Raw genomic sequence first — 24,632 nt, forward strand, 5'->3', positions numbered from 1 at the left:
CCCCTGATAACATCAAGGAGAAAACCATAAAACATCACTTTACTTTGACATAAAAAATGAAAATTGCATCCAAAAAGTATTAACACTTCACTCTATCCACATTTTTGCTGTTACAGTCTTTTTGCAAATTATGTTCTATCAATCAGAGGTTTATTAAAGACACAACTAGGTCCACGTGAGAAAAAAAGAAAAAGAAAAAAAACAGTAATAATAAATTTTTAAAAAATAAATCACATAAAAAAATAGTAATCACAAATAAAAATCACTGATTTACAGAAAGGCTAAACCGCCACTGTGTTAAATTTCTTTCCTCAAAATTTGAAACATACATACCCCATTATGGAAAAGTGAACATTTTTGACCGGTTTGTTAATTTATTCAAAATAAAAATCAAGAAAATCACATTTATATGATTTATCTAATACTCTACCAATCCACGGTAAAGTATGAGGCGGTTTGGCTTATTGTTTTCTGCAGTACTTTTCAAGCTTTGTCAGGTTGGATGGGAGACATTTGTGTGAAACCATTTTCAGAGATGCTCAAACTCTTAAAAAGAGATTAAATCCCAGGGACCAGATACAAGTCTGGTCTGCATTCATCAAGTCCTCTATCCTGAGTCGTCTCCCAGTTCCTGTTGCTGTAAAACATCCCAATGCTTCACTAAACGGAAGTTGGAGTTTCTTGCAAACATGACACCAGGCAATCACTCTAGTTTAATCTTTGCCTCATTAGAGCAGAGAATTTAGTTTCTTGTGGTCTGAGAGTGGTGGCAGATCTAGAAACTTTTTTAAAAAAAGGACGAGAGGTCCTGGCAGGGTGGCAGCGCTGGACCGCCATAGTGAAGTAGGTGAAAATCCAGCGTAGGCAAATAAAAACACAAAAACAGCAAAAGAATATATATTGTATAAATGTCAATTGGAAGAAAACAAAGATTTAGGTATAATTGTCCTTTGTTGAGTTATTTTGTAATTAGATAATTTGGTAACTCATAACTTTCTAATTCTATCAGGGTCGATGACATTTCTAAATATTAAATCAGATGTTAAGATTGAGCAGTATTGACCAATCCTTTCTAAAAATTACTTTTTTACTACTGATCAATTTCTTGGACATATACTTTTCACTTTTACTAGTCCTACTATTTCTGCATTGAGGGAATTCGTTCACATCTATCTGTCTAACTGGCCAGGTTCTTTGAATCCACTGTCTTGAAAAAGGCTTTCTTCCAATTGCTATGAAAAATGAAATAAATTTAAATAGCTATGTAACTTTGTCACAAAATTATAAACTGGTTTTGATAAATTAAAATCTCTATAACCAATATGCTGTATCTCTGGAGACAGATTATGAAATTCATTGTACCAAACACAATAGAATATTTTATTGATTAATTCAACAAAAATGGAGAATTGGTGGGTGTCATTTTAATGAAATAAGTAATAATTTATCTCAACTTCTTTCAAAGAAAATTGTCTGTCTGAAGCTACAACAACAACAACTACAGGAGATCCAACTACAACCATGCAAGCTACAACAAAAACGACAGAAGCTCCAACCACAACCAACAAACCTCAAACTACAACAACAGGAGATCCAACCACAACAACTACAGCTCCAACCACAACGACTGCAGCACCAACAACCACTGCAGCTCCAACCACAACGACTGCAGCACCAACAACAACCACAGCAGCTCCAACCACAACGGCTGCAGCACCAACAACAACCACAGCAGCTCCGACCACAACAACAGCAGCTCCAACCACAACGACTGCAGCACCAACAACAACCACAGCAGCTCCGACCACAACAACAGCAGCTCCAACCACAACAGCAGCTCCAACCACAACAGCAGCTCCAACCACAACAGCAGCTCCAACCACAACAACAGCAGCTCCAACCACGACTGCAGCACCAACCACAACCACAGCAGCTCCAACCACAACTACAGTAACTCAAACCACAACAACTGAAGCACCAACAACAACCACAGCCGCTCCCACCACAACCACAGCAGCTCCAACCACAACCACTGCAGCTCTGACTACGACCACAGCATCTCCAACCACAACAACAAAAGCACCAACAACAACCACAGCAGCACCAACCACAACCACAGCTGCTCCCACCACAACCACAGCAGCTCCAACCACAACCACAGCAGCTCCAACCACGACTGCAGCTCCAACCACAACAACAGCAGCTCCAACCACGACTGCAGCACCAACCACAACCACAGCAGCTCCAACCACAACGACAGCAGCTCCAACCACAACAACAGCAGCTCCAACCACAACAACAGCAGCTCCAACCACGACTGCAGCACCAACAACAAGCACAGCAGCTCCAACCACAACGACTGCAGCACCAACAACAACCACAGCAGCACCAACCACAACTACAGTAACTCCAACCACAACAACTGAAGCACCAACAACAACCACAGCAGCACCAACCACAACCACAGCTGCTCCCACCACAACCACAGCAGCTCCAACCACAACCACTGCAGCTCCGACTACTACCACAGCATCTCCAACCACGACTGCAGCACCAACAACAACCACAGCAGCTCCGACCACAACAACAGCAGCTCCAACCACAACAACTGAAGCACCAACAACAACCACAGCTGCTCCCACCACAACCACAGCAGCTCCAACCACGACTGCAGCACCAACAACAACCACAGCAGCTCCAACCACAACGACTGCAGCACCAACAACAACCACTGCAGCAGCAACCACAACTACAGCAACTCCAACCACAACAACTGAAGCACCAACAACAACAACTGCATCTAAAACCACAACGACTGCAGCACCAACAACAACCACAGCAGCTCCGACCACAACGACAGCAGCTCCAACCACAACGACTGCAGCACCAACAACCACAGCAGCTCCAACCACAACGACTGCAGCACCAACAACAACAACAGCAGCTCCGACCACAACAACAGCAGCTCCAACCACAACAACAGCAGCTCCAACCACGACTGCAGCACCAACAACAACCACAGCAGCTCCAACCACAACGACTGCAGCACCAACAACAACCACTGCAGCACCAACCACAACTACAGCAGCTCCAACCACAACGACTGCAGCTCCAACAACAACCACAGCAGCTCCAACCACGACTGCAGCACCAACAACAACCACAGCAGCTCCAACCACAACCACAGCAGCTCCAACCACGACTGCAGCACCAACAACAACTACAGCAGCTCCAACCACAACGACTGCAGCACCAACAACAACCACTGCAGCTCCAACCACAACGACTGCAGCTCCGACTACTACCACAGCATCTCCAACCACAACGACTGCAGCACCAACAACAACCACAGCAGCTCCGACCACAACAACAGCAGCTCCAACCACAACAACTGAAGCACCAACAACAACCACAGCTGCTCCCACCACAACCACAGCAGCTCCAACCACGACTGCAGCACCAACAACAACCACAGCAGCTCCAACCACAACGACTGCAGCACCAACAACAACCACTGCAGCAGCAACCACAACTACAGCAACTCCAACCACAACAACTGAAGCACCAACAACAACAACTGCATCTAAAACCACAACGACTGCAGCACCAACAACAACCACAGCAGCTCCGACCACAACGACAGCAGCTCCAACCACAACGACTGCAGCACCAACAACCACAGCAGCTCCAACCACAACGACTGCAGCACCAACAACAACAACAGCAGCTCCGACCACAACAACAGCAGCTCCAACCACAACAACAGCAGCTCCAACCACGACTGCAGCACCAACAACAACCACAGCAGCTCCAACAACAACCACAGCAGCACCAACCACAACCACAGCCGATCCCACCACAACCACAGCAGCTCCAACCACAACCACAGCAGCTCCAACCACAACAACTGAAGCACCTACAACAACCACAGCAGCTCCAACCACAACAGCACCTCCAACCACAACGACTGCAGCACCAACAACAACCACAGCACCTCCAACCACAACGACTGCAGCACCAACAACAACCACAGCAGCACCAACCACAACCACAGCCGATCCCACCACAACCACAGCAGCTCCAACCATAACCACAGCAGCTCCAACCACAACAACTGAAGCACCTACAACAACCACAGCAGCTCCAACCACAACGACAGCAGCTCCAACCACAACAACAGCAGCTCCAACAACAACAACAGCAGCTCCAACCACAACGACTGCAGCTCCAACCACAACCACAGCAGCTCCGACCACAACAACAGCAGGTCCAACCACAACAACTGAAGCACCTACAACGACCACAGCAGCTCCAACCACAACGACTGCAGCTCCAACCACAACCACAGCAGCTCCAACCACAACGACTGCAGCACCAACCACAACCACAGCAGCTCCAACCACAACAACAGCAGCTCCAACAACAACAACAGCAGCTCCAACCACGACTGCAGCCCCAACAACAAGCACAGCAGCTCCAACCACAACGACTGCAGCACCAACAACAACCACAGCAGCACCAACCACAACTACAGCAACTCCAACCACAACAACTGCAGCAACAACAACAACCACAGCAGCTCCGACCACAACGACAGCAGCTCCAACCACAACGACTGCAGCTCCAAGTACTACCACAGCAACTCCAACCACAACGACTGCAGCAACAACAACAACCACAGCAGCTCCGACCACAACGACAGCAGCTCCAACCACAACGACTGCAGCACCAACCACAACCACAGCAGCTCCGACCACAACAACAGCAGCTCCAACCACAACAACAGCAGCTCCAACCACAACAACAGCAGCTCCGACCACGACTACAGCACCAACAACAACCACAGCAGCTCCAACAACAACAACTGCAGCTCCAACCACAACGACTGCAGCACCATCCACAACCACAGCAGCACCAACAACAACCACAGCAGCTCCATCAACAACAACAACAGGACCAACCACAACAACAGCAGCTCCAACCACAACGACTGCAGCACCAACAACAACCACAGCAGCCCCGACCACAACGACAGCAGCTCCAACCACAACGACTGCAGCACCAACAACAACCACAGCAGCTCCAACAACAACGACTGCAGCTCCAACCACGACTGCAGCACCAACAACAAGCACAGCAGCTCCAACCACAACGACAGCAGCACCAACAACAACCACAGCAACCCCGACCACAACGACAGCAGCTCCAACCACAACGACTGCAGCACCAACAACAACCACAGCCGCTCCCACCACAACCACAGCAGCTCCAACCACAACCACTGCAGCTCCGACTACAACCACAGCAGCTCCAACCACAACCACTGCAGCTCCGACTACAACCACAGCATCTCCAACCACAACGACTGCAGCACCAACAACAACCACAGCAGCCCCGACCACAACGACAGCAGCTCCGACTACAACCACAGCAGCTCCAACCACAACCACTGCAGCTCCGACTACAACCACAGCATCTCCAACCACAACGACTGCAGCACCAACAACAACCACAGCAGCCCCGACCACAACGACAGCAGCTCCGACCACAACGACTGCAGCACCAACAACAACCACTGCAGCACCAACCACAACCACAGCAACTCCAACCACAACAACTGCAGCACCAACAACAACAACTGCAGCTCCAACCACAACGACTGCAGCACCAACCACAACCACAGCAGCACCAACAACAACCACAGCAGCTCCATCAACAACAACAGCAGGACCAACTACAACAACAGCAGCTCCAACCACAACGACTGCAGCACCAACAACAACCACAGCAGGACCAACCACAACAACAGCAGCTCCAACCACAACCACTGCAGCTCCAACCACAACAACAGCAGCTCCAACCACGACTGCAGCACCAACAACAACCACAGCAGCTCCAACCACAACGACTGCAGCACCAACAACAACCACAGCAGCACCAACCACAACTACAGCAACTCCAACCACAACAACTGAAGCACCAACAACAACCACAGCCGCTCCCACCACAACCACAGCAGCTCCAACCACAACGACTGCAGCACCAACAACAACCACAGCAGCTCCGACCACAACAACTGAAGCACCAACAACAACCACTGCAGCACCAACCACAACTACAGCAACTCCAACCACAACAACTGAAGCACCAACAACAACAACTGCAGCACCAACCACAACCACAGCAGCACCAACAACAACCACAGCAGCTCCAACCACAACCACTGCAGCTCCGACTACAACCACAGCATCTCCAACCACAACGACTGCAGCACCAACAACAACCACAGCAGCCCCGACCACAACGACAGCAGCTCCGACCACAACGACTGCAGCACCAACAACAACCACTGCAGCACCAACCACAACCACAGCAACTCCAACCACAACAACTGCAGCACCAACAACAACAACTGCAGCTCCAACCACAACGACTGCAGCACCAACCACAACCACAGCAGCACCAACAACAACCACAGCAGCTCCATCAACAACAACAGCAGGACCAACTACAACAACAGCAGCTCCAACCACAACGACTGCAGTACCAACAACAACCACAGCAGGACCAACCACAACAACAGCAGCTCCAACCACAACCACTGCAGCTCCAACCACAACAACAGCAGCTCCAACCACGACTGCAGCACCAACAACAACCACAGCAGCTCCAACCACAACGACTGCAGCACCAACAACAACCACAGCAGCACCAACCACAACTACAGCAACTCCAACCACAACAACTGAAGCACCAACAACAACCACAGCAGCTCCGACCACAACAACAGCAGCTCCAACCACAACGACTGCAGCACCAACAACAACTACAGCAACTCCGACCACAACAACTGAAGCACCAACAACAACCACTGCAGCACCAACCACAAATACAGCAACTCCAACCACAACAACTGAAGCACCAACAACAACAACTGCAGCACCAACCACAACCACAGCAGCACCAACAACAACCACAGCAGCTCCGACCACAACAACAGCAGCTCCAACCACAACGACTGCAGCACCAACAACAACTACAGCAACTCCGACCACAACAACTGAAGCACCAACAACAACCACTGCAGCACCAACCACAACTACAGCAACTCCAACCACAACAACTGAAGCACCAACAACAACAACTGCAGCACCAACCACAACCACAGCAGCAAAAACAACAACCACAGCAGCTCCAACCACAACCACTGCAGCTCCGACTACAACCACAGCATCTCCAACCACAACGACTGCAGCACCAACAACAACCATAGCAGCTCCAACCACAACGACTGAAGCACCAACAACAACCACAGCAGCTCCAACCACAACAACAGCAGCTCCAACCACGACTGCAGCACCAACAACAAGCACAGCAGCTCCAACCACAACAACAGCAGCTCCAACCACGACTGCAGCACCAACCACATCCACCGCCGATCCTACCACAACCACAGCAGCTCCGACCACAACAACAGCAGGTCCAACCACAACAACTGAAGCACCAACAACAACCACAGCAGCACCAACCACAACCACAACGGCTCCCACCACAACCACAGCAGCTCCAACCACAACCACTGCAGCTCCAACCACAACGACTGCAGCACCAACAACAACCACAGCAGCTCCAACCACAACGACTGCAGCTCCAACCACAACCACAGCAGCTCCAACCACAACGACTGAAGCACCAACCACAACCACAGCAGCTCCGACCACAACGACAGCAGCTCCAACCACAACAACAGCAGCTCCAACCACGACTGCAGCACCAACAACAACCACAGCAGCTCCAACCACAACGACTGCAGCACCAACAACAACCACAGCAGCACCAACCACAACTACAGCAACTCCAACCACAACAACTGAAGCACCAACAACAACCACAGCCGCTCCCACCACAACCACAGCAGCTCCAACCACAACGACTGCAGCACCAACAACAACCACAGCAGCTCCGACCACAACAGCAGCTCCAACCACAACGACTGCAGCACCAACAACAACCACAGCAGCTCCAACCACAACGACTGCAGCACCAACAACAACCACAGCAGCTCCAACCACAACGACTGCAGCTCCAACCACAACCACAGCCGCTCCCACCACAACCACAGCAGCTCCAACCACAACCCCTGCAGCTCCGACTACAACCACAGCAGCTCCAACCACAACGACTGCAGCACCAACAACAACCACAGCAGCTCCAACCACAACGACTGCAGCACCAACAACAACCACAGCAGCACCAACCACAACCACAGCCGATCCTACCACAACCACAGCAGCTCCGACCACAACAACAGCAGGTCCAACCACAACAACTGAAGCAACAACAACAACCACAGCAGCACCAACCACAACCACAGCTGCTCCCACCACAACCACAGCAGCTCCAACCTCAACCACTGCAGCTCCGACTACAACCACAGCATCTCCAACCACAACCACAGCCTATCCCACCACAACCACAGCAGCTCCAACCACAACCACTGCAGCTCCGACTACAACTACAGCATCTCCAACCACAACGACTGCAGCTCCAACCACAACAACTGAAGCACCAACAACAACCACAGCAGCACCAAGCACAACCACAGCTGCTCCCACCACAACCACAGCAGCTTCGACCACAACAACAGCAGCTCCAACCACAACGACCGAAGCACCAACAACAACCACAGCAGCACCAACCACAACCACAGCCTATCCCACCACAACCACAGCAGCTCCAACCACAACCACTGCAGCTCCAACCACAACGACTGCAGCACCAACAACAACCACAGCCGCTCCCACCACAACCACAGCAGCTCCAACCACAACCCCTGCAGCTCCGACTACAACCACAGCAGCTCCAACCACAACAACTGAAACACCAACAACAACCACAGCAGCACCAACCACAACCACAGCTGCTCCCACCACAACCACAGCAGCTCCAACCACAACCACTGCAGCTCCAACTACAACCACAGCATCTCCAACCACAACGACTGCAGCACCAACAACAACCACAGCAGCTCCAACCACAACGACTGAAGCACCAACAACAACCACAACAGTTCCAACCACAACAACAGCAGCTCCAACCACAACTGCAGCTCCAACTACTACCACAGCAACTCCAACCACAACGACTGCAGCAACAACAACAACCACAGCAGCTCCAACCACAACGACTGCAGCACCAACCACAACCACAGCAGCTCCGACCACAACAAAAGCAGCTCCAACTACAACAACAGCAGCTCCAACCACGACTGCAACACCAACAACAACCACAGCAGCTCCAACCACAACGACTGAAGCACCAACAACAACCACAGCAGCTCCAACCACAACAACAGCAGCTCCAACCACAACAACAGCAGCTCCAACCACGACTGCAGCACCAACAACAACCACAGCAGCTCCAACCACAACGACTGCAGCACCAACAACAACCACAGCAGCACCAACCACAACTACAGCAACTCCAACCACAACAACTGAAGCACCAACAACAACCACAGCCGCTCCCACCACAACCACAGCAGCTCCAACCACAACGACTGCAGCACCAACAACAACCACAGCAGCTCCGACCACAACAACAGCAGCTCCAACCACAACGACTGCAGCACCAACAACAACCACAGCAGCTCCAACCACAACGACTGCAGCACCAACAACAACCACAGCAGCTCCAACCACAACGACTGCAGCACCAACAACAACCACAGCAGCACCAACCACAACCACAGCCGATCCTACCACAACCACAGCAGCTCCGACCACAACAACAGCAGGTCCAACCACAACAACTGAAGCACCAACAACAACCACAGCAGCACCAACCACAACCACAGCTGCTCCCACCACAACCACAGCAGCTCCAACTACAACCACAGCATCTCCAACCACAACGACTGCAGCACCAACAACAACCACAGCAGCTCCAACCACAACGACTGAAGCACCAACAACAACCACAGCAGTTCCAACCACAACAACAGCAGCTCCAACCACGACTGCAGCTCCAACTACTACCACAGCAACTCCAACCACAACGACTGCAGCAACAACAACAACCACAGCAGCTCCGACCACAACGACAGCAGCTCCAACCACAACGACTGCAGCACCAACCACAACCACAGCAGCTCCGACCACAACAAAAGCAGCTCCAACCAAAACAACAGCAGCTCCAACCACGACTGCAACACCAACAACAACCACAGCAGCTCCAACCACAACGACTGAAGCACCAACAACAACCACAGCAGCTCCAACCACAACAACAGCAGCTCCAACCACGACTGCAGCACCAACAACAACCACAGCAGCACCAACCACAACTACAGCAACTCCAACCACAACAACTGAAGCACCAACAACAACCACAGCCGCTCCCACCACAACCACAGCAGCTCCAACCACAACGACTGCAGCACCAACAACAACCACAGCAGCTCAAACCACAACGACTGCAGCTCCAACCACAACAACAGCAGCACCAACCACAACTACAGCAACTCCAACCACAACAACTGAAGCACCAACAACAACCGCAGCCGCTCCCACCACAACCACAGCAGCTCCAACCAAAACGACTGCAGCACCAACAACAACCACAGCAGCTCCGACCACAACAACAGCAGCTCCAACCACAACGACTGCAGCACCAACAAAAACCACAGCAGCTCCAACCACAACGACTGCAGCACCAACAACAACCACAGCAGCTCCAACCACAACGACTGCAGCTCCAACCACAACCACAGCAGCTCCAACCACAACGACTGTAGCACCAACCACAACCACAGCCGCTCCCACCACAACCACAGCAGCTCCAACCACAACAACTGCAGCACCAACAACAACCACAGCTGCTCCAACCACAACGACTGCAGCACCAAAAACAACCACAGCAGCACCAACCACAACGACTGCAGCACCAACAACAACCACAGCTGCTCCAACCACAACGACTGCAGCACCAACAACAACCACAGCTGCTCCAACCACAACGACTGCAGCTCCGACTACAACCACAGCAGCTCCAACCACAACGACTGCAGCACCAACAACAACCACAGCTGCTCCAACCACAACGACTGCAGCACCAAAAACAACCACAGCAGCACCAACCACAACCACAGCCGATCCTACCACAACCACAGCAGCTCCGCCCACAACAACAGCAGGTCCAACCACAACAACTGAAGCACCAACAACAACCACAGCAGCACCAACCACAACCACAGCTGCTCCCACCACAACCACAGCAGCTCCAACCACAACCACTGCAGCTCCGACTACTACCACAGCATCTCCAACCACAACGACTGCAGCAATAACAACAACCACAGCAGCTCCGACCACAACGACAGCAGCTCCAACCACAACGACTGCAGCACCAACCACAACCACAGCAGCTCCGACCACAACAAAAGCAGCTCCAACAACAACAACAGCAGCTCCAACTACTACCACAGCAACTCCAACCACAACGACTGCAGCAACAACAACAACCACAGCAGCTCCGACCACAACGACAGCAGCTCCAACCACAACGACTGCAGCACCAACCACAACCACAGCAGTTCCGACCACAACAAAAGCAGCTCCAACCACAACAACAGCAGCTCCAACCACGACTGCAACACCAACAACAACCACAGCAGCTCCAACCACAACGACTGCAGCACCAACAACAACCACTGCAGCACCAACCACAACTACAGCAACTCCAACCACAACAACTGAAGCACCAAAAACAACAACTGCAGCTCCAACCACAACCACAGCAACACGAACAACAACCACAGCAGCTCCAACAACAACAACAGCAGCTCCAACCACAACGACTACAGCTCCAACCACAACGACTGCAGCTCCAACCACAACGACTGAGGCACCAACTACAACCACAGCAGCTCCGACCACAACATCAGCAGCTCCAACCACAACAACAGCAGCTCCAACCACAACAACATCAGCTCCAACCACGACTGCAGCACCAACAACAACCACAGCTGGTCCAACCACAACGACTGCAGCACCAACCACAACCACAGCAGCTCCAACCTCAACGACTGCAGCTCCAACCACAACGACTGAGGCACCAACTACAACCACAGAAGCTCCGACCACAACAACAGCAGCTCCAACCACGACTGCAGCACCAACAACAACAACAGCTGCTCCAACCACAACGACTGCAGCACCAACAACAACCACAGCTGCTCCAACCACAACAACTGAAGCACCAACAATAACCACAGCCGCTCCCACCACTACCACAGCAGCTCCAACCACAACCACTGCAGCTCCGACTACAACCACAGCAGCTTCGACCACAACAACAGCAGCTCCAACCACAACGACTGCAGCACCAACAACAACCACAGCAGCTCCAACCACAACGACCGAAGCACCAACAACAACCACAGCAGCACCAACCACAACCACAGCCTATCCCACCACAACCACAGCAGCTCCAACCACAACCACTGCAGGTCCGACTACAACTACAGCATCTCCAACCACAACGACTGCAGCTCCAACCACAACAACTGAAGCACCAACAACAACCACAGCAGCACCAACCACAACCACAGCTGCTCCCACCACAACCACAGCAGCTCCAGGCACAACCACTGCAGCTCCGACTACTACCACAGCATCTCCAACCACAACGACTGCAGCACCAGCCACAACCACAGCAGCTCCGACTACAACCACAGCATCTCCAACCACAACGACTGCAGCACCAAAAACAACCACAGCAGCTCCAACCACAACGACTGCAGCACCAACAAAAACCACAGCAGCTCCATCCACAACGACTGCAGCACCAACAACAACCACAGCAGCACCAACCACAACTACAGCAACTCGAACCACAACAACTGAAGCAACAACAACAACCACAGCCGCTCCCACCACAACCACAGCAGCTCCAACTACAACCACTGCAGCTCCGACTACAACCACAGCATCTCCAACCACATCCACAGACTATCCCACCACAACCACAGCAGCTCCAACCACAACGACTGCAGCACCAACAACAACCACAGTAGCTCCAACCACGACTGCAGCACCAACAACAACCACAGCAGCTCCAACCACAACAACAGCAGCTCCAACCACAACAACAGCAGCTCCAACCACGACCGCAGCACCAACAAAAACCACTGCAGCACCAACCACAACTACAGCAACTCCAACCACAACAACAGCAGCTGCAACCACAACGACTGCAGCTCCAACCACAACCACAGTAGCTCCAACCACAACGACTGAGGCACCAACAACAACCACAGCAGCACCAACCACAACCATAGCCGATCCCACCACAACCACAGCAGCTCCAACCACAATGACTGCAGCTTCAACCACATCCACAGCAGCTCAGACCACAACAACAGCAGGTCCAACCACAACAACTGAAGCACCAACCACAACAGCTTCTCCAACCACAACCATTAGAACTCCAACCACAACCACAGCTTCTCCAACCACAACAATTGAAACACCAACAACAAATGCAGCAGCTTCAACCACAACAGCCACATCAGCACCAACTACAATTACAGCTTCTCCTCCTGCCACAGCAACTGAAGAACCAACATCAATGACAGCAGCTCCAACAACAATCACAGGATCACCAATTAAAACCACACCTTCGCTATCAACAACCACAGGATTTATAACCACTACAACTGAAGCACCAACAACCACAGCAGCTTCAACCACAACCACAGCAGCTCCCACCACAATGACTGCAGCTCCAACCACAACTACATCAGATCCAACCACAACTACGTCTCCAACAACAACCATTGAAGTTCCAACCACAACCACCGCTGCTCCAACCACAACTACAGCAACTCAAACCACAACAACTGAAGCACCAACAACAACCACAGCAGCTCCAACAACAACCACAGCAGCTCCAACAACAACTACAGCAGCGCCAACCACAACCACACCTTCTGCAACCACAAATACAGCAGCTCCAACCTCAACCACAGTGGCTCCAACCACAACTACAGCAGCTCCAACCACAACCACAGCGGCTCCAACCACAACTACAGCAGCTCCAACCACAACTACATCGGTTCAAACCACAACTACAGCAGCTCCGACTACAACCACAGCATCTCCAACCACATCCACAGACTATCCCACCACAACCACAGCAGCTCCAACCACAACGACTGCAGCACCAACAACAACCACAGTAGCTCCAACCACGACTGCAGCACCAACAACAACCACAGCAGCTCCAACCACAACAACAGCAGCTCCAACCACAACAACAGCAGCTCCAACCACGACCGCAGCACCAACAAAAACCACTGCAGCACCAACCACAACTACAGCAACTCCAACCACAACAACAGCAGCTGCAACCACAATGACTACAGCTCCAACCACAACGACTGCAGCTCCAACCACAACCACAGTAGCTCCAACCACAACGACTGAGGCACCAACAACAACCACAGCAGCACCAACCACAACCATAGCCGATCCCACCACAACCACAGCAGCTCCAACCACAATGACTGCAGCTTCAACCACATCCACAGCAGCTCAGACCACAACAACAGCAGGTCCAACCACAACAACTGAAGCACCAACCACAACAGCTTCTCCAACCACAACCATTAGAACTCCAACCACAACCACAGCTTCTCCAACCACAACAATTGAAACACCAACAACAAATGCAGCAGCTTCAACCACAACAGCCACATCAGCACCAACTACAATTACAGCTTCTCCTCCTGCCACAGCAACTGAAGAACCAACATCAATGACAGCAGCTCCAACAACAATCACAGGATCACCAATTAAAACCACACCTTCGCTATCAACAACCACAGGATTTATAACCACTACAACTGAAGCACCAACAACCACAGCAGCTTCAACCACAACCACAGCAGCTCCCACCACAATGACTGCAGCTCCAACCACAACTACATCAGATCCAACCACAACTACGTCTCCAACAACAACCATTGAAGTTCCAACCACAACCACCGCTGCTCCAACCACAACTACAGCAACTCAAACCACAACAACTGAAGCACCAACAACAACCACAGCAGCTCCAACAACAACCACAGCAGCTCCAACAACAACTACAGCAGCGCCAACCACAACCACACCTTCTGCAACCACAAATACAGCAGCTCCAACCTCAACCACAGTGGCTCCAACCACAACTACAGCAGCTCCAACCACAACCACAGCGGCTCCAACCACAACTACAGCAGCTCCAACCACAACTACATCGGTTCAAACCACAACTACAGCAGCTCCAACTACAACCACAGCAGCTCCCACCACAATGACTGCAGCTCCAACCACAACTACATCAAATCCAACCACAACTACGTCTCCAACCACAACCATTGAGGTTCCAACCACAACCACAGCTGCTCCAACCACAACTACAGCAACTCCAACCACAACAACTGAAGCACCAACAACAACCACAGCAGCTCCAACGCCAACTACATCAGTTCCAACCACAACCACAGCAGCACCAACAACTACCACAGTAGTTCCGACCACAACAACCGAAGCACCAACAACAACCACAGCAGCACCACCAACAACCACAGCAGCTCCAACCACAACTACAGCAGCTCCAACCACAACCAGAGCGGCTCCAACCACAACAACTGAAGCTCCAACCACAACCACAGCAGGTCATACCACAACAACTGAAGCAACAACCACAACTACATCAGTTCAAACCACAACCACAGCAGCTCCAACAACAACCACTGCAGCTCCTATTACAACCACAGCAGCTCCAACCACAACTACAGCAGCTCCAACCACAACTACATCAGTTCAAACCACAACCACAGCAGCTGCAACTACAACCACAGCAGCCCCAACCACAACTGAAGCACCAACCACAACTACAGCAGCTCCAACCACAACCACAGCTTCTACAACCACAACCACAGCAGCTCCAAACACAACTGAAGGTCCAACAACCACTGCAACTCCAACCACAACTACAGCAGCTCCATCCACAACAACTGAAGCTCCAACCACAACTACATCAGCTCCAACCACAACCACAGCAGCTCTACCTACAACCACAGCTGCTCCAACCAGAACAACTGCTGCAACCACAACAACTGAAGCACCAACAACAACCACAGTAGCTTCAACAAGCACTGGAGCTACAACAGCAACCACAGCTTCTCCAACCACAACTGAAGCACCACCAACAACAGCAGCTTCAACCACAACCACAGCAGCTCCCACCACTATGACTGCAGCTCCAACCAAAACCACTACCACAGAGCCTCCAACAGGCACAATCTCTACCACAGCTCCTCAAACAGGCACACTCTCTACCACAGAGCCTCCAACAGGCACACTCTCTACCACAGCGCCTCCCACAGGCACAATCTCTACCACAGAGCCCCCAACAGACACACTCTCTACCACAGAGCCCCCAACAGACACACTCTCTACCACAGCGCCTCCAACAGACACACTCTCTACGACATCGCCTCCAACAAACACGCTCTCTACCACAGTGCCTCCCACAGGCACAATCTCTACCACAGAGCATCCCACAGGCACAATCTCTACCACAGCGACTCCAACAGGCACAATCTCTACCACAGAGCCTCCAACAGACACACTCTCTACCACAGAGCCTCCAACAGGCACAATCTCTACCACAGCTCCTCCAACAGGCACACTCTCTACCACAGAGCCTCCAACAGACGCACTCTCTACCACAGCACCTCCAACAGACACACTCTCTACCACAGAGCCTCCAACAGACACACTCTCTACCACAGAGCCTCCAACAGGCACAATCTCTACCACAGAGCCTCCAACAGGCACAATCTCTACCACAGAGCCTCCAACAGGCACAATCTCTACCACAGCTCCTCCAACTGGCACACTCTCTACCACAGAGCCTCCAACAGGCACACTCTCTACCACAGAGCCTCCAACAGGCACACTCTCTACCACAGAGCCTCCAACAGGCACAATCTCTACCACAGCTCCTCCAACAGGCACACTCTCTACCACAGAGCCTCCAACAGGCACAATCTCTACCACAGAGCCTCCAACAGGCACAATCTCTACCACAGAGCCTCCAACAGGCACAATCTCTACCACAGCTCCTCCAACTGGCACACTCTCTACCACAGAGCCTCCAACAGGCACGCTCTCTTCCACAGAGCCTCCAACAGGCACACTCTCTACCACAGAGCCTCCAACAGGCACAATCTCTACCACAGCTCCTCCAACAGGCACACTCTCTACCACAGAGCCTCCCACGGGCACAATCTCTACCACAGAGACTCCAACAGGCACAATCTCTACCACAGAGACTCCAACAGGCACAATCTCTACCACAGAGACTCCAACAGGCACAATCTCTACCACAGAGGCTCCAACAGGCACAATCTCTACCACAGAGCCTCCAACAGACACACTCTCTACCACAGCGCCTCCAACAGAAACACTCTCTACCACAGAGCCCCCAACAGACACACTCTCTACCACATCGCCTCCAACAGACGCACTCTCTACCACAGCGCCACCAACAGGCACACTCTCTACCACAGCGCCTCCAACAGGCACAATCTCTACCACAGAGGCTCCAACAGGCACAATCTCTACCACAGAGCCTCCCACAGGCACAATCTCTACCACAGAGCCTCCCACAGGCACAATCTCTACCACAGAACCTCCCAAAGGCACAATCTCTACCACAGCAACTCCAACAGGCACAATCTCTACCACAGCAACTCCAACAGGCACAATCTCTACCACAGCGCCTCCAACAGGCACACTCTCTACCACAGAGCCTCCAACAGACAGACTCTCTACCACAGCGCCTCCCACAGGCACAATCTCTACCACAGCGCCTCCCACAGGCACAATCTCTACCACAGAGCCTCCCACAGTCACAATCTCTACCACAGAGCCTCCCACAGGCACAATCTCTACCACAGAGCATCCCACAGGCACAATCTCTACCACAGCGACTCCAACAGGCACAATCTCTACCACAGAGCCTCCCACAGGCACAATCTCTACCACAGAGCCTCCCACAGGCACAATCTCTACCACAGAACCTCCCACAGGCACAATCTCTACCACAGCAACTCCAACAGGCACAATCTCTACCACAGCGCCTCCAACAGGCACACTCTCTACCACAGAGCCTCCAACAGACACACTCTCTACCACAGCGCCTCCCACAGGCACAATCTCTACCACAGCGCCTCCCACAGGCACAATCTCTACCACAGAGCCTCCCACAGTCACAATCTCTACCACAGAGCCTCCCACAGGCACAATCTCTACCACAGAGCCTCCCACAGTCACAATCTCTACCACAGAGCCTCCCACAGGCACAATCTCTACCACAGCGCCTCCCACAGTCACAATCTCTACCACAGAGCCTCCAACAGGCACAATCTCTACCACCGAGCCTCCAACAGACACACTCTCTACCACAGAGCCTCCAACAGGCACAATCTCTACCACAGCTCCTCCAACAGGCACACTCTCTACCACAGAGCCTCCAACAGACGCACTCTCTACCACAGCACCTCCAACAGACACACTCTCTACCACAGAGCCTCCAACAGACACACTCTCTACCACAGAGCCTCCAACAGGCACAATCTCTACCACAGAGCCTCCAACAGGCACAATCTCTACCACAGCTCCTCCAACTGGCACACTCTCTACCACAGCGCCTCCAACAGACGCACTCTCTACCACAGAGCCTCCAACAGACGCACTCTCTACCACAGCGCCTCCCACAGTCACAATCTCTACCACAGAGCCTCCCACAGGCACAATCTCTACCACAGCTCCTCCAACTGGCACACTCTCTACCACAGCGCCTCCAACAGAAACACTCTCTACCACAAAGCCCCCAACAGACACACTCTCTACCACATCGCCTCCAACAGACGCACTCTCTACCACAGCGCCTCCAACAGACGCACTCTCTACCACAGCGCCTCCCACAGGCACAATCTCTACCACAGAGCCTCCCACAGTCACAATCTCTACCACAGAGCCTCCCACAGGCACAATCTCTACCACAGAGCATCCCACAGGCACAATCTCTACCACAGCGACTCCAACAGGCACAATCTCTACCACAGAGCCTCCCACAGGCACAATCTCTACCACAGAGCCTCCCACAGGCACAATCTCTACCACAGAACCTCCCACAGGCACAATCTCTACCACAGCAACTCCAACAGGCACAATCTCTACCACAGCGCCTCCAACAGGCACACTCTCTACCACAGAGCCTCCAACAGACACACTCTCTACCACAGCGCCTCCCACAGGCACAATCTCTACCACAGCGCCTCCCACAGGCACAATCTCTACCACAGAGCCTCCCACAGTCACAATCTCTACCACAGAGCCTCCCACAGGCACAATCTCTACCACAGAGCATCCCACAGGCACAATCTCTACCACAGCGACTCCAACAGGCACAATCTCTACCACAGAGCCTCCAACAGACACACTCTCTACCACAGAGCCTCCAACAGGCACAATCTCTACCACATCTCCTCCAACAGGCACACTCTCTACCACAGAGCCTCCAACAGACGCACTCTCTACCACAGCACCTCCAACAGACACACTCTCTACCACAGAGCCTCCAACAGACACACTCTCTACCACAGAGCCTCCAACAGGCACAATCTCTACCACAGAGCCTCCAACAGGCACAATCTCTACCACAGCTCCTCCAACTGGCACACTCTCTACCACAGCGCCTCCAACAGAAACACTCTCTACCACAGAGCCCCCAACAGACACACTCTCTACCACATCGCCTCCAACAGACGCACTCTCTACCACAGCGCCTCCAACAGACGCACTCTCTACCACAGGGCCTCCAACAGACACACTCTCTACCACAGCACCTCCAACAGGCACACTCTCTACCACAGCTCCTCCAACAGGCACACTCTCTACCACAGAGCCTTCAACAGGCACACTCTCTACCACAGAGCCTCCAACAGGCACACTCTCTACCACAGAGCCTCCAACAGGCACAATCTCTACCACAGCTCCTCCAACAGGCACACTCTCTACCACAGAGCCACCAGCAGGTACACTCTCTACCACAGCGCCTCCAACAGGCACAATCTCTACCACAGTGACTCCAACAGGCACAATCTCTACCACAGCGCCTCCAACAGGCACACTCTCTACCACAGCACCTCCAACAGGCACACTCTCTACCACAGCGCCTCCAACAGACACACTCTCTACCACAGAGCAACCAACAGACACACTCTCTACCACAGCGCCTCCCACAGGCACAATCTCTACCACAGAGGCTCCAACAGGCACAATCTCTACCACAGAGCCTCCCACAGGCACAATCTCTACCACAGAGCCTCCCACAGGCACAATCTCTACCACAGAACCTCCCACAGGCACAATCTCTACCACAGCGACTCCAACAGGCACAATCTCTACCACAGAGCCTCCAACAGGCACACTCTCTACCACAGAGCCTCCAACAGGCACAATCTCTACCACAGAGCCTCCCACAGTCACAATCTCTACCACAGAGCCTCCCACAGGCACAATCTCTACCACAGAGCCTCCCACAGTCACAATCTCTACCACAGGGCCTCCAACAGGCACAATCTCTACCACAGAGCCTCCAACAGGCACAATCTCTACCACAGAGCCTCCAACAGGCACAATCTCTACCACAGCCTCTCCAACAGGCACACTGTCTACCACAGAGCCTCCAACAGGCACAATCTCTACCACAGAGCCTCCAACAGATACACTCTCTACCACAGAGCCTCCAACAGGCACAATCTCTACCACAGAGCCTCCCACAGGCACAATCTCTACCACAGAGCCTCCCACAGTCACAATCTCTACCACAGGGCCTCCAACAGGCACAATCTCTACCACAGAGCCTCCAACAGGCACAATCTCTACCACAGAGCCTCCAACAGGCACAATCTCTACCACAGCCTCTCCAACAGGCACACTGTCTACCACAGAGCCTCCAACAGGCACAATCTCTACCACAGAGCCTCCAACAGATACACTCTCTACCACAGAGCCTCCAACAGGCACAATCTCTACCACAGCTCCTCCAACAGGCACACTCTCTACCACAGAGCCACCAACAGGCACAATCTCTACCACAGCTCCTCCAACAGGCACACTCTCTACCACAGCACCTCCAACAGGCACAGTTTCTAGCACAGTTACTCCATCAACAACCACAGACATAAGCCAAACGACAACTCCAGTTCTTTCTGGTATGTTACCTAATTTATAAATGTATTCATAAATTTATAAATATAAATTATGTAAATTATTAAGGACTTACTGAATAGCTGAAATTCTTACATGGTGTTATTTTGGTTCTTGTCTTATTTATTAAGGTGTGTGTGCTTCAAACCCATGTCTTGGTGGAAGCACCTGTGAAGAACGTGATAACCAGACTTACGTGTGCTTGTGTACGGCTGGTGAAGTTTATGGTCCTCAAGGTTGTCAAAATGGTGAGTATCTTAATGTAATGCAACAAGGAAATATTGTGTTTCTCATAACTAAGTGTAGAGAATTGTTCATCTAGACAATATGATAAATTACCTCAGTGTCTCCAAATTTTTAAACTGTTCATAAAACAGTTTCTATTCACAAATCAATAACCTCAGTATTTTTGGTGTCACTTTTCAATTTAAATATATGAAAGCAGTCCCAGCCCTCCACAAACACCGTTTATACACCACAACTATGTGGGCAGAACACTTGGGCACAAAATATTCAATGAGCACTAAAAAAAGTATGCTTGTAAAAATTCATGATCACTATGTTAGCAATGACATGTTTAAAATAAATTCTGTAAAGAATATTAATACAGTATGAACATAACAAAAGAAACAAATTTTGCAATAAATAGATATAAAGAGTCAGGGATGTGGAAGAGAAAACCGAAATATCCAAATAATGGTTTCCCTCCCATTATGCTCAGAGCAGCTTTGAGCACCACATTTGGGAGGCTGACATAGAGGATATGAGAAGACAGTTTGCAATTGTTTTACTGCTGGACAAAAACATGGCAATGTATCATTTTACACAGTTATTTAAGACTGGAGCAACACGAATCTTTGCTTTGAACAAATGAAACTGTGAAAAATGATAAATACAAAAGATACAAGTGATCCCTTTGTCATTTGTGTTTTTTTTTCTTTAATTCATCTTTTGGCAAAAAAGAGGAGGTGATGTTTTTCGTTTTTGTCTTTTCTTTTGCCAAAATAAATAAATAACTTAAGGCATTATTTTAGGAATATGATCATTTGCATATCCTCCTCCCAATAGTTTACACTTTCTGATGTTCAGCATATGTTCTCCATATTCATGAAGGCATAAATGTAAAATGGATTGTGCCTGCTATGGTGCTCATTTTGCAAACAATCTTCTTTGAGCCTGGGTGGTATGAGGTTTTTATACATGCAAACCTTTTAAAGATTCAGACCTCTTTCTTTCCTCTTTGAATATTATTTCAAAAACTATTATACCATATTTTAAGTAATTCTTCAAAATATTGAGGCGAAGTGCTTGCTAAAATTTTACGTGATCCTGTTGTAGCATGCAGAGCCAGAGACTCACTATTGCCTTCTTCTCTGTTGTTAGACTGGTGGTTGATCCTTGTGATTGTTTCATCTATACTCGGATGCCTGCTGTTCGCTGTGGTGATCACTCTGCTTGTGGTAGTAAAAAGGTAAGTTTGAATGCTATCCATTTATTTTTTTATTCACGTTTGTCTTGTTAGTTTCTAACCTTTGTATTAGACTATGTTAAGTGTGCAAAGTCTTTTCAAAATTGGGTGATTTTGAAAATGAAATAGTGCTGGCTGTACAAAATCTAACTATAAACACAACACAGTAGAACAGACAAATTTGCAATTACTGTCTTTTTTTTCTTTTTTTTTTTACAGATTCAGGAAGAAACTCTTCAAGAACAAAGAGAAAGACGTTTGGAAACCCTATCACATCCCTACTTTTGCCCCGGGTCCACCATCCTACAGCAGCAGTAAAGGCTTTTCTGGCTGGGTCAAAGAACCAGCGAACAGCCTGGCAAATTCTGCGGCCCCAAAAATCCCACGGGCCAAACTCAGTCCCAACTGGGACAGCAGGCCCAGCTCTGAGCTGACTCTGAGCAACAGCCGACAAAGCTTGATTCCTTCGGGGATGAACTCGGTGAGTACACCTCTGCACGAGACGTCGTGAAGACAAACATCTGTTCTGTTCACTCACAAATTATGATCTCTCTTCTTTCCTACTGCAGCAATTCAGCAACATCCAAGATGACATGTTTCCATTCTCCCAGAGTCCATCCAGGAACATCAGCCCTTATGGCCAACTCCGAGCCAAAAACCCTTACACCACGACCCAAGGCCAGACTAACCCTTACTTAGTAATAACCTAAAAAAGCAAAGGGAACTTGAATCATTTCAGGAGATCCTTTAGTGTATATGTAATATATATATAATTACTAAGTCTATAGTCACCCAACCTTTCATTTCTCTATGTTATCTAAGCATCATTTTTTTTATGTTTATCCTCACTGAGTTTACAGATGAGGAGTTCTGACAGAGTATTTTTTGTTCATGTATGATTTTACTAAAGTTTAACCATAATCTGGTAAATGGCATGAGCTGAAAATTTCTCCAAAATTATTTTTTATTTATTTATTTTTGGTCAATTTTAACCTTTCTATGTAAAAGTAAACAAAAAATATTTCCTGTGTACAAACAAATCTCCAAGGAATCCCAGCCCAGTCTGTAGAAAACCTGTAAAGCATAATCAAACCATATCGTATTTGTTTAGCAAATTATTTGCATATTTTGTTTCATTTAATGAATGAAAAAGAATTTTAACTCTACACAACACATATCCCACTAACTAAAGTTGTTTTTAATATTTGTCTTACCTTTAGTTTTTTAGACAAATCCTTCTCTCTTAATTTATTTTATTATTATTATTTTTGAACCACTTCTGTGTACTCCTTGGAAGAAGTTTATTATATGCTTTGTATAGAGTCAATGCAAATCAGAGAATCAAGATGTTCAGCACTTTAAAGTGTATTTTGAAAAGTGAACACTTTATATTGGACACTTTATATTTATTATATAATTAATTATTTGAGCAATGCTTGTATATTTATTCTTTTTTATTGTGTTGTGATATTTAAAGTATTTTCCTCATGTCATAAGGTATTTAACTGAAAAGCTGTAAGTCAGAGAGAATACATCTCTGATAGAATTTTATATGCGAAAAATAAATGTTGTATTGGTGGTTTATGAGTTTCAAATGTTTCTTAAGGGCGATTTTCTACGATGGACAATTTATATTTTTAGTATTTATGCCTCTAATTCACAAAACTTAGATCAAAATGTATGTTTGAAAAACGTGTTTATTGCAATAACTCAATTCAGCAACACATTTAGATTAATTTCACATCCTGATGTTTTCCATTTTTAATTATGAGAATTTTCTATTTAGTTACAGCAAAAGAAAAAATGACATTAAAACACTTCAACCCAATGAA

The 24,632-nt window shown here is 49.8% G+C and overlaps 1 protein-coding gene across 1 annotated transcript; it reads left to right on the forward strand.

Moving 5' to 3' along the window:
* The first annotated feature begins 689 nt into the window (after positions 1–689).
* Positions 690–24,381, forward strand: LOC106929571 (uncharacterized). Its single transcript, XM_088001074.1, has 7 exons — positions 690–699; positions 12,215–12,508; positions 21,146–21,337; positions 21,464–21,580; positions 22,716–22,803; positions 23,020–23,281; positions 23,370–24,381. The coding sequence occupies exons 1-7, from the start codon at positions 690–692 to the stop codon at positions 23,508–23,510; spliced, it is 1,104 nt and encodes a 367-aa protein (XP_087857200.1). The 3' UTR covers positions 23,511–24,381.
* The last annotated feature ends 251 nt before the right edge of the window (positions 24,382–24,632 follow it).

This window comes from Poecilia mexicana, unplaced genomic scaffold (assembly GCF_051168715.1).
Source record: "Poecilia mexicana isolate PSO_F unplaced genomic scaffold, ASM5116871v1 scaffold_19, whole genome shotgun sequence".
In the NCBI taxonomy this organism is placed as follows: domain Eukaryota; kingdom Metazoa; phylum Chordata; class Actinopteri; order Cyprinodontiformes; family Poeciliidae; genus Poecilia; species Poecilia mexicana.

Coding starts and splice junctions, on each gene's coding strand:
- LOC106929571 (XM_088001074.1), top strand. Junction 22,804..23,019: donor CTGCTTGTGGTAGTAAAAAG/GTAAGTTTGAAT, acceptor TTTTTTTTACAG/ATTCAGGAAGAAACTCTTCA. Junction 23,282..23,369: donor TTCCTTCGGGGATGAACTCG/GTGAGTACACCT, acceptor TTCCTACTGCAG/CAATTCAGCAACATCCAAGA.